Source organism: Ictidomys tridecemlineatus, chromosome X (assembly GCF_052094955.1).
Source record: "Ictidomys tridecemlineatus isolate mIctTri1 chromosome X, mIctTri1.hap1, whole genome shotgun sequence".
In the NCBI taxonomy this organism is placed as follows: domain Eukaryota; kingdom Metazoa; phylum Chordata; class Mammalia; order Rodentia; family Sciuridae; genus Ictidomys; species Ictidomys tridecemlineatus.
In genome coordinates this window covers 112,123,498-112,136,010 of record NC_135493.1, presented here as the reverse complement: position 1 = coordinate 112,136,010, position 12,513 = coordinate 112,123,498, and the positions used below count along the sequence as shown (strand labels likewise).

Genomic DNA, 12,513 nt, shown 5'->3' with positions numbered 1-12,513 from the left:
TGCCTACCACATGGAAGAGCTTAGATCTAGAACATGTTCATCTTCAATAGCAAGTTTTATTAGACAGCACTATATCTTGTGTGTCTTATCTCCTGCTTGAAACAACAGATTGATTGTAAGAGGCACTTACTCAACTCTGAAATCATCTTAACATGCCAACGAGGAAAGAATCTTCTTAATTTTTAAGAACTAAAGATAAAATTAGGTACCACAAGAGACATTCAGCATTCTTTGGCAAAAAGGCAGAGTTGGGGCTGGAGTTGGGGCTCTGTGGTAGAATGCTTGCTTAGCATGTGTGAGGCACTGGGTTCAATTCTCAGCACTGCATATAAATAAATAAAATAAAGGTCCATTGACAACTAAAAAAATATTTTTTAAAAAAGGCATTGAGGGGCTGGGGATGTGGCTCAAGCGGTAGCGCACTCGCCTGGCATGCGTGCGGCCCGGGTTCGATCCTCAGCACCACATACCAACAAAGATGTTGTGTCTGCCGAGAACTAAAAATAAATAAATAAATATTAAAAATTCTCTCTCTCTCTCCTCTCTCTCTCTCTAAAAAAAAAAAAAAAAAGGCATTGAGTCTCGAGTCTCCTCAGGCCTTGCCGTTGAAACTAAGGGAAACCAAAATACAACTAAGAGAAATTAAAGCTCAACAGGGTATACTGAAACAGCCCATTTCTGTCACTTAATTATTCTTCTATAAAAAAGGTTAATCTCATCCCAGAAGATTAGAGATATGTAGAAATTAATGGACCATTAATAAGAAGCAATTATTCTTTTTAAAATTTTTTTTGTAGTTGTAGATGGACAGCATGTCTTTATTTTATTTGTTTATTTTTATGTGGTGCTAAGGATCAAACTCAGTGCCTCATATGTACAAGGCAAGCACTCTGCCACTGAGCTACAGCCCCAGCCCAAGAAGCAATTATTCTTTAAAAAAACTCATGACTGATGAAAATAAAATCAAGCGAAGTGGAAATTTAGGTGAGTGAGGAGGGGGGGGAAGAGCAGGAACATGTTTTTCATTAAGAAATCTGCAATTATAATTAGCAATTTTAAAAAGAGCTTTTGGTCTAAAGACATAACTAAAATTGCTTAAATAATATTGGCTATCTTGTTAATGAAAATGATCACTGTTAAATTTTGTTCATAGTATGTTCTCCACTGGGGGGCAAATTACCCAAATGCAAGGAATGTTTCCACTGAAGGCTGTCATAATATTTCACCACCAATTGTCACCCCTGACTAATGCTCAGGCAAAGTGAACACATACAATTAGTAAGGCAGAAAAGAGCAAAATCTCCTAAGTGATACCCCCATGCACAATGCTGTTTCCCTTTAGTCAGTGCAGTGCTGAAAACATGTGCTTAGGTGCCGAAGGAAGAGAACATACAGGGATACCCTTGAGGCAGAAGTTGTTTTAGAAAATAAGCATAGCAGGAAACTTTATTTTGCTCAGTTTAAAATTCTGATGGTTATTTCGGGTTAATGGCATATATTAAGTTGCTTTGGAACAGGGACACAGAACACCACTTAATAAAGGTCTTCAGGTGCCTGGAGAAAGACTCCAGCTGCAAGGACAGTTCTTGCTCTATATTTACTTATTTTTTAAAAAAATATTTATTTATTTATTTTAGGTTTTTTAGGTGGTCTCTATACCTTTATTTTATTTTTAATGTGGTGCTAAGGATCGAACCCAGTGCCTCACGCATGCTAGGTGAGCACGCCACCACTTGAGTCACAACCCCAGCCCTTGCTCTATATTTATTAATTTCAAGTAGTCATTTATGTCCCCTCCCCTTTTCAGAAGGAATTAAAGCTGTTGATAGAAAATACAGTAGAAATAAATATGAAAAATAAGGGTAGGGACAGAAAAATGAAGCCAAGAAGCAAGTTAATCCAATATATAAACCATAGCAACTGCGGTATCACACTGGTTGGCTTCCTAATCTAACAGTCAACTCTTTAAGGACCAGTTTTCAAAGGTAAAGATTAACTGCTTGGGGGACAACTTAGTTCAGACAGGAACTTGTCCTACCGGTCCTGAAGTGGATGCTGGAACTGGCCTTGCCCAGTAAGGTCCTCTTAATCAAAAGGAGAGAACCAGCCTAAAATACACTGGAACTGCCTAATGGTGTGATCTCAATTAGTTATCTGTTCTAACAGATTGGCCAGAATACACAGGTGGCTTTTGTAACAAAGCACTAAGAAGGTATGACTCCAGCTCTGGGGGAAGAGATGATCAGATCCCACTTCACAGAGCCCAGGGAATCCCAACTCAGCAGATCTCACCCAACAAGGGGAGGGGGTTTCTCAACCAGACCCCACATGGAATCTGGGAGATCCTGAGCTAGTTAACACTCTCTCCTTCCACAATTACAGTTTTATGATTTTTCTACTGTTTTCTCTCAATAACAGCTTAATAATAATTACCATGAAGTCAAGCCATCCCATTTTCACAGTCTGTCAGGTCCCCAAGATGATAATCTGTGTAATCACAACCATAGCATACTGCTTTTTCCCAGACTGGGGAAAGTAAAAGCAACTTCCTCCTCAAGAGCCCAGGCACCCAGGCCTGTTCTGTTTTATTGTAGGGGAGACCATTTTATCAAAGTGCATTTCCATTTCCACAAACCTCAACCATGCAGAAGAGATCCAAGCTGGACTCATTACCACAGCTTCATACCATACTCGACAGCATATAACTGTACTCAATACCATAGCACTCTTAGTACACTGTGAGGCTCAATCCAAATCACGGAACACTTTTCCATAATGAAGATTTTTTTTTAATTCTTCTTTTTTTTTATTGGTTGTTCAAAACATTACAAAGCTCTTGACATATCATATTTCATACATTAGACTCAAGTGGGTTATGAAGATTTTTTTAGATCAGTGCTGTCCAAGACAGCAGCTACTAGCCAGAGTTGGCTATTGAGTACCTGAAGCATGACTAGTTCAAACGGAGACATGCTAAAGGTGCAAAATACACACTGGATGTAACAGACTCAGTGCAGAGAAAGTAAGATATCTAACCAATAACTTTTTATACTAATTATATGTTACAATGATAATATTTTGGCTGGGTGTGGTGGTATAATCCTAGTAGATCCTGAGGCTGAGGTAGGAGGATCACAAGTTCAAATCCAGCCTCAGCAATTTAATGAGGCCCTAAGCAACTCAACAAGACCCTGTCTCAAAATTTTAAAAAGGGGGTGGGGCTGGGGATGTGGCTCAGTAGTTAAGCACCACTGGGTTCAATTTCTGGTACCAAAATAAATAAATTAATAAAACGATAATATTTTGGAAATACTGGACTGGGTCAAATTATATAAATTTCACCCATTCTTTTTTTTAAATGTGGCTACTAGAAAATTTGTATTAGCCAGAACTTATCTATACTATTATTTAGTATTTTCCTTTGACATTTATTTCCACTTTTTACTTATTCTGAAAATATTCATGAGACCACAGTTTGATATACCAGTTGAATTTTCATGACACAACTAAATAATCCATAGAATTATTAAGCCAAAGTTTGAAAAGATAAGTTTATCCATGTGCAACCTAAAACCCTCTCATAGTACCACACCAATTGGGAAATGCTGGCCCACAGCAGAGCTACCCAAAATGTGGTGCGTGGCCTTCATGGATTGGTTTTGGTCTCTTTATTGTTCATTATCAGTTCTCAGTAAGGGCATAAATTCAGAGCATGCATGCTGAAACATTTACAGCAATTTTACAGAGTAATTTCATGTCTACTGATATATTTGAATCTAATATTTATTCTAGTCTCATATTTTAAAACTGGGACTTGAAGGCTGGGGATGTAACTCAGTGATAGAATACCTGAGTTCAATCATGCTCAGTACTGAAAGAAAGTGGGGGGAGGTGGGGAGGCAGGCAGGCAGGTGGGGAAGGGGTGGAGAAAGGGAGCAGGTTGGGGGGGAGAAGATTAAAAATTAATTGGGATTTGTATTTTTCTGTGTCTTTTATTTTTTCTAGTAAGTCTTCTTTATTGCTTTTTTCTTTCTTTCTTTCTTTTTAACCAACCGCAGACTGGAAATTAGAAAGAAAACCAAAAATTGGTCATTTACCAAAATTAGTTTGAAACACTAGCCTGGAGTATCAAAGAATCTTCTGTAATTCTTCCAGAGGCACAGTAAGTCTCATGCTCAATCACACCCAATACAGCTTCCTAAGACAGTAAAGTTGATTATGGTTTTCTTCAAAGATTTTCAACAATAAAGGCTGGTACAGAAAGGATGGGAATTAATTCCTAGCAGACCAGGAAATTCTATTAAATGGAACTTTTCCTCCTCCAAGCATTTCAGTTAATAATGTTTTTGCTGTAACAAAAACATTCTAATAAATGAGTTCCTCAACACCTTTGGGGAGAAAAACAACTCTGTACTAAGGAAAAGGCACACAAAATCCCTGTAAGATATAGATGAAAAATACAGAGCTACATCTTGAGAGCAGTAGAGAAGACATGGGAGGCATGGCCCAAGTACAAAAGAAGCTTGTTACTGTCTATCTGTGGAGGCACAGTGACATGGAGGTTAGAAATACTCAACAGTATCAGGTGCAGTGGCAAATACCTGTAATCCCAGCTTTTGGGGAGGTTGAGGCAGGAGGATCACAAATTCAAGGTCAGCCTGGGCAATTTAGCAAGACCCTGTCTCAAAATAAAAAAAAATTTAAATATTTTTTTAGTTGTAGATGGACACAGTATCTTTATTTTATTTATTTACTTCTATGTGGTGCAGGGGATTGAACCCAGTGCCTCACACATGCTAGTCAAGCGCTCTACCACTGAGCCACAACCCCGTCCCTTAAAATACAATTTTTAAAAAGGGCTGGGGACATACTCAGTGGTAGAGTGCTTACCTAGCATGCACAAGCCCTGGGTTCAAACCCCAGCATCATAAAAATGTAAATAAATCCAACTTTAAAAGAGGATAAAGAACTCTGATTTCCTGAGAACCTAATTCTTAGCCTTTGCTGCTCAAGTCCCGCCTTATTTAGAATCCCTGGGGGAGGCTCCCAGAACTTCCAGTTTGCACCCCTATATTCTCCTGTTCCAATGCAGGAGATAAAAGATATGCAGGTGCAAGAACATCAAGGAACCCCATCTTACCTCAAAGCAATTCCCTCCCTGCGAGGGAATGATAAAAGTTCTGAGATGTCCTAAATTACAAAGGGCCAGAAGATGGAAGGAAGGAGAGATGGGGAAGGTTAATCAAAAGACTGTGGGGGAATGGGGGAGGGAGGATTGGAAATGGGAAAGACAATAGAATAAATCAGACATAACTTTTCTACGTTCATATATGAATACACGACCAGTGTAACTCCACATCATGTACAACCAAAAGAATGGGATGTTATATTCTATGTATGTAAGTAAGATATGTCAATATTCTACTGTCAAGTATAACTAAAAAGAACAAAAAAGGAATAAGATTCTAATTAGAACAAGTTATACTTCATGTATGTATAATATGTCAAAACACATTCTGCTGTCATGTATATCTAAAAAGAACAAATAAAGGGTTGGGGTTGTGGCTGACTGGCAAAGCACTTTCCTTGCACATGTAAGACACTGGATTCAATCCTCAGCACTACATAAAAATTACTAAACAAAATAAAGATATTGTGTACATCTATAACTAAAATGTTTTAAAAAAGGATAAAAAAGAAAGATTGGTTTAGGAATGGGGATTTAGCTCAATGGTAGAGCACTTGCCTAGCATGTGTGAGGCCCTGGATTTGATCTTTAGCACTGCACACAAAGACTGTTTTATATTTTTTAATTTATTATTTTCTTTCCTCATTTTTTTATTGGTGCATAATAGTTTACATATTGAGAGGAATTTGTGGTGACATATTCATACATGCACATGATATGACAATATAATTTGGCCAAAATCACTCCCCAGCTTACCCCCCAAACCTCCCACCCCTTGGTCTCTTTCCTCTACTGATCTCCCTTTGATTTTTAGGAGATCTACTCCCACCTTTGCTTTTCTTTTTTCCCCTTTAGCTTCCACATATGAGAGAAAACATATGACCCTTAACTTTCTGAGTCTGACTTATTTTGCTTAACATGGTTTCTAATTCTACCCATTTTCCTGCAACTGACATATTTCATTTTTCTTTATGGCTAAATAAAACTCCATTGTGTATTTATACCTCATTTTCTTTATGCGTTCATCCATTGATGGACACCTAGGCTGGTTCCATAATTTTGCAATTATAAATTGTGCTGCTATAAACATGGAGTTGATTATGGTTTCACTGTACTAAGATGACTTTAATTCTTCAGGGTAAACACCAAGAAATGGTATAGCTGGGTCATATGTTTCTATGCCTAATTTTTTGAGGAGCCTCCATACTGATTTCCATAGCAGTTGTACTAATTTACAGTCCCACTAACAGTGTAAAAGTGTTCCTTTTTCTCCATATCCTCTCCAGCATTTATTATTATTTGTATTCTTTTTTTAAAGAGAGAGAGTATTTTTTAATATTTTATTTTTTAGTTTTCGGTGGACACAACATCTTTGTTTTTTGTATGTGGTGCTGAGGATCGAACCCGGGCCGCACGCATGCCAGGCACTACCTCTTGAGCCACATCCCCAGCCCCTGTATTCTTTTTTTAACTTTACCTTTTTATGTGGTGCTGAGGATCAAACCCAGGGCGTCACATATGCTAGGCAAGAGCTCTACCACTGAGCCATAACCCCAACCCCTATTATTTGTATTCTTGATGACTGTCATTCTGACTGGTGAGAGAGGGAATTTCAGTATAGTTTGATTTGCATTTTCCTAATTGTACATTCTTGAATGTATGTTAAAACCTCAAAATAATTTTTTTTTTGGTACCAGGGATTGAACCCAGGGGTGCTTAATCACTGAGCCACTTCCCCAACCCTATTTTATATTTTATTAGAGACAGGGCCTCACTAAGTTGCTTAGGGCTTCACTAAGTTTCTAAGGCTGGATTTGAACTGGCGATCCTGTTGCCCCAACCTCCTGAGTTTCTGGGATTATAGGCGTGCACCACCATGCCTAGCTCAAAACCTTAAATTGTGCCATTGCATCCTGCTTGTGGTCCCAATCTAAAGGTACCTATCCCCAAATCTTTGAGAATCTTTTTATCAATAGCTAATGGAGATTCAATAAAAATAACTTGTGCCTTCCTTTTCCAAAGTTTCATTATAAAGCATCTGGTTTCTTAGAGCACAGACATTTTTCCAACTGCCATCTAGCCTGGCTCCTGGTGGCTGAGGGAACTTGCCCCAGGACTGCTCCTTTTTTTTTTTTCTTGGCTAGCATCTGTATTGGCTCAATATTCCCTTGTATTTCAGAGATCCTTAGGTCTCATGAGTTTTCGTTTAACAGGAAAAACGGGCAAGTGAGTTCAACTTGGTAAAACAATATTTACGTACAGAATGCCACTGGAAAGTTCAAGAGATCTCAGGAAGCATGCCTTGTAGTTCCACCATCTCAAACTTTTCCGCTGACACAATTATTTAATCCAACTCATTAGTATTTACTGAGCATTCAACCCTGCTTAGCTGCTCTCAGCATAACACAATTGGCAAGCACTGGTTACAGACATATTGTGCACAAAAACCCTGAGGGAAGGTAGATGACCATCCAACTACCCTCTGTACCAGGTGGCACTGACAGAGGCACCTATAACATGAACACAGGCCTTGCCATCTGGTTAACGATCTAATAGAGGAAATGCACATAGATAATAATGACTAACCAGCTGGAGCATTTTCTGTGTGTTGAGCACTGCCTTACCAATATTAACTGCTGTATTCTCAAGATTGTGCTCCATCTGAATCTTTTTCTTAAGTCCATCTTTTTTTTAATATTTACTTTTTAGTTTTAGGTGGACACAATATCTTTATTTTACACTTATGTGGTGCTGAGGGTCAAACCCATTGCCTCGTGCATGCTAGGCGAGCACTCTACCACTGAGCCACAACCCCAGCCCCTCTTAAGTCCATCTTAAAGAAAACCAAGGTTCAGTGATGTCAAATAACTTCCCCTAAGTGACACAGGAGGAAGGATAGAGCTGGCATTCGCACCAGGCAGTCTGGACCTCAATCTACTCAGCTTTAGAGGCAGAAATAGCCACCAGTACAGAGTCTCTTCTGCACTGAGCACTCGAATGAACACCTATCTAAAGGAACTGGAAAGTTAATGTAACACAGGCAGAATAAGAGTGCTTTGCTGGAGGTAGTACAGGCACTGACAGGAACTAGTCCATTAATTCTGACTGAAAGAGCTCAGAGGAAGTGAACCCCTAAAGGGAAAAGGGGAGAAGGGGGCACTGCAGGCTGAGAATAGCACAGGACCAGTGTGACAATGATGTAGTCTGGCAAGACAGTAGAGATCTGGTGATCCTATCTGCTGGATAAAGGTATTTAAGCAGATAGAAATAAGAAGCACTTGCTCCTCATTTGCTATGCTGTGCATATATCACAATCACTAAAAAGAACAGTACCTTCTGTAATTTCTACTGAGGATAGGTAAGTAAAAGGAAAGAAAGAATGAATCACTGGTGGGTATGGGAACAAGCACAAGGTTTCAGTATTAGAAGATCCTGTTGCTAGAGGAAACAACCAGAGGTATTCCCTTGCCATCATCTACAACAGCTCCTAGGAAAACCACTCACCCACTAATATCCCCCAATTGTACAGACGTAACATTGTTGGAGAGCCTAAACATCTCAGGCCTTTCTGTCTTTTGCAGTCTCCAGAGTGCCCACCACAAGCTTAGGAACAACAGTTGATCCTCTAGAAATACTGGTTAATTCTCTTTAGAAATGGGTCCCAAATGGTCAAGCTTTTGGTGACCAAGAATGATTAGTATTGGGATCTTAATAAAAACTCAACAATCAAGATTTTTTTTTTATTTTTAAGACATTTTCTTAGTACCTGGCCTCCCTAGCCCCTAAAGAACAAACTGTGATACCACCTGGCACTTAAAGTGAACATGCCAATTTCACCACACCAACCTTAAGACACACAATTGTTTATTTAATCCTTTAAACGTTCACACATCTTTCCATTATTTCCAATTTCAAATGAAGGAAAACTTCAGCTAATCTCAATAACAGTAAAGTGCATTAAATGACCATACAATAGAGTTTCCAAACAGAACTTAAGAATCCCCCCACAGCTGGGCACCATAATGTGCATCTGTAATTCCAGCTACACAGGAGGCTGAGGCAGGAGGATGGCAAATTGGAGGCCAGCCTGAGCAACATAGTGAGATCCATTTCCAAAAAAAGAAAAACTGAAGGTCCACTTCTAATTAGTACAACAAAACATCTAAATAATTTACTATTTATACTCTCAATGAAATAAAAATGCAAGTTCAAACAACCTCCCTTTTCCAAATTTTTATTCAACAAGGTCCCCAATGCCAGGAAGGAGCAGTTTTGGTGGGTGTTCTGGGTTCTTCCTTACCAGATGCAGTTTGAGTTTCTCAAGCTTTAGTATGAAAATGGAAGTATTCATTTAAGTTATTCATATTACTACCCTGTGATATTAAGTTCTGCCTTTAAGGAACAGCAAGATAAAAACCACAAAATGGTTCCAGCAGTTCGGAAGGCTGAGGCAGGAGGATGGCAGGTTCAAAGCCAACCTCAGCAACTTAGCGAGGCCTTAAGCAACTCAGGGAGACCCTGTCTGTAAACAAAATATTTAAAGGGCTGGGGGATGTGGCTCAATGGTTAAGTACCCCTGGGTTCAATCTCCATTCAAACAAACAAACAAACAAACAAACAAACCCACAAACAAAAATAAACAAAAAACCCCACAAACTGGAAATGATTTAAGCCATCCCTTCCCTTCCATGAATGATGTGACTGAAGGCCCTATCAGAAAATATTTACCCTAACCCCAATGAAAAGCATGTTTAAGCAACTAACGAACATTTCCTTTGATTTTTTTCCCTTCCTTGGTTTACCTAATGTATAACACTCATGTCATCTCTAAGTGATAATAATTCGCCAAATCACACAAAAATTTGTGCACTTTTTGTATGCATGTTAGACTGCAGTAAAAAAAATGTTTTAAAATAGCTCACATTATTAACTGAAAGAAAAAGGGGGGGGGATGCTGCCAGGAAAAATAGCATGGAATTCCTTTCCATGTTGCTTACACCACCCCCACCCCCGCACTACCTGAGACCACTTTACAGAAGATCAGCACCAGAAGACGCGAGACCTGCTTATCAAATTCTGCCAAATACCTTCACAACCTCCCATTTGGGCAGCCTGTACTGGGACGAGCCCCCCATGGCTCTCCGCAGCTGCAGCCTCATTAGCCGCGACGCCACGTGAAGGGGCCGCTGCCGGGCCAAACACCTGGGTAGCCTACCCTAGGCTTCAGGGATAGCATCCTGGTGGCAGGGGTCACCCATCCCAGAGGCCGCTCTCTCTGCTCAGCAAGTATGGGTTACGCCGGTTTAATTCCCGGGGGGCATGCTGAGAAGCGCAAAGCCACCTTCGCCGCAGGCTGCAGCTACCGCTCCTGCGCGTTTTTTCAGAACGCAGAGAGGGCAGACGCGCAGGCCGGGGGCGACCCCCTAGAGTCGGATCGATGCACCTCAATGCCCCCTCCCCCGCCAGCTGTTTCTCAAGGACATGGTCTGGTATCCCAGAACCCACTCCGGCACCGAGCGTGAGCCCCCCCGCACTTCCATCCCAAACACACTTGCCACCCACCCAAAGGCGCACACTCGGGCGCACCCACTCACCCAGGCCACGATGAGGGAGGGAGACCCCGCCACCCGGACAAAAAAAGAGGAGTAGCCTCGGGACCCGGCGCCCAATTGACCCCAGGCGGGGGAAAGGGCGTTTATCCAAGCTCGGCGTGCGCGGCGCCCCCACCCCCACCGCTCACAAACCGCTGCCTTGCGCGGCCGCCCCGCCCCCAGGGGTCCGAAGCCCTCTGGATCCCCAGGCACTCCAAGGGCCCTACCTGTAGGCCGGTGGTTGGGTGGCGAGGTTCGCACAGCGCCTGACTCAGCCATCTTCCCGGGAAGCGGGGTGCCCCTCGCATTCCCCTCAGCACGGGATCCCGCCCCGAAACCGCCTCCACGCTCCATTGGGATGCGCCGGCCGCACAGGCGCACTGCCTGGCTAGCCGCGCCGCACTGGACCCGCGCGCGTCCGCATGCGCACGCGTCCTCACACCACGCGCGCGGTCCTCACACCGGCCCCGCTGCGCCGCACCGGTGCCTCGCGCACCCGCATGCGCATCAGTTAACAGCGCGCGCGTTCTGGTTCTCAAACAGTGCGTGTATAACGTGCACATGCAATATACACTCCAGGTCTCACATAGATTGCACATAGCGTGCCCATGCAATATGCATAAAAACCTTAACGCAACGTGTACACAGGCTCATACTGCTAAACGTACATAGTGCACACATACACCAGACCTGCGCGTGCACACGCGACGTGCACACCCAGCTTAAACACACCTTCCACGTGGGGCTCACACAGTGTACACGTGCTCACCCAGCACGCACACGCCCTCACATGGCTCCTGCACGTTTAACACTGAACCTCTGCATGAAGCTCAGTGCTGCGGCTCTGGATACAGTTGCCAAGCTAGGTCCTCAGGTGCGCGCCACTTGGGCCAGTGTCATTGTGCAGATGCCATTGGAGGACCCACTCTCTGAGCACAGTTAGGTTCAAGGTCTTTTTTGTTTGTTTGTTTGTTTGTTTTGTACGGGAGATTGAACTCCGGCAATCAACCACTAAGCCACATCCCCAGCCCTGTTTTGTATTTTATTTAGAGACAGGGTCTCGCCGAGTTGCTTAGTGCCTCGCTTTTGCTGAGGCTGGCTTTGAACTCCTGATCTTTCTGCCTCATTCTCCCGAGTCACTGGGATTATAGGCATGCATCACAGCAGGCCAGGTTCCAGTTCTTGAGTAGCAGCTCTTCGCGGCCCCTACTCCGTCCCAGGCAGGCGTGTGGTCATCTAGTGTGGGACAGCAGGCTATCAGGATTGGTTTCCAAGGAACGGCTAGTCAGGATGACTTTGGCCTTTCAACCATAGTCCATTTAATACACACCTCAGAAACCTCAGCGAGGACCACCTCTCTGGGAAGACATACATAAGAAGTTGCCTCTGGAATAGAGGTCAGGAAAGGGGGTGGGTTCTTTCCCCTGGACATCCTTTCCCCCATGTCCCCTATATTTATTATCTTTTCAGAAATATACTGAAGGATTTGGAAGTGTACCTCACTTGTGGAGCACTTACCTAGCATATGTACGTAAGGATGAAATTTTGATTCCCAGCGCTGCAAAACAACAAAAACCCCCAACCATACTGAAAAGACATCTTTACCTGATCTGCTCAAATCCTCAACTGTTCATCCAGGCATACAAAGCCTGTCAAGTGATAACCTTTCCTTGTGTAACCCAGGCTGCACGTTTTTCTGTTGGACAGTGATCAAGTTGAAGAACATTCCCACCC

General features: G+C 42.3%; 1 protein-coding gene across 15 annotated transcripts in view; it reads right to left on the bottom strand.

Annotated features, from left to right (window-relative positions):
- Nucleotides 1-11,240, bottom strand: part of Map7d2 (MAP7 domain containing 2) — a 110,782-nt gene extending 99,542 nt beyond the window's left edge. For 5 of the 15 annotated variants that reach the window (XM_021732904.3, XM_021732906.3, XM_021732909.3 and 2 more), the window contains exon 1: nucleotides 11,007-11,237. In XM_021732904.3, the coding sequence (XP_021588579.2) occupies nucleotides 11,007-11,133 (127 nt within the window). In that variant the 5' untranslated portion in view covers nucleotides 11,134-11,237. Of the gene's footprint in view, nucleotides 1-4,601; nucleotides 4,679-10,403; nucleotides 10,426-11,006 lie in introns of those variants that run through there. The other 10 variants (XM_078035039.1, XM_078035038.1, XM_078035040.1 and 7 more) reach the window with 6 other exon arrangements.
- Between the last annotated feature and the right edge of the window lie 1,273 nt (nucleotides 11,241-12,513).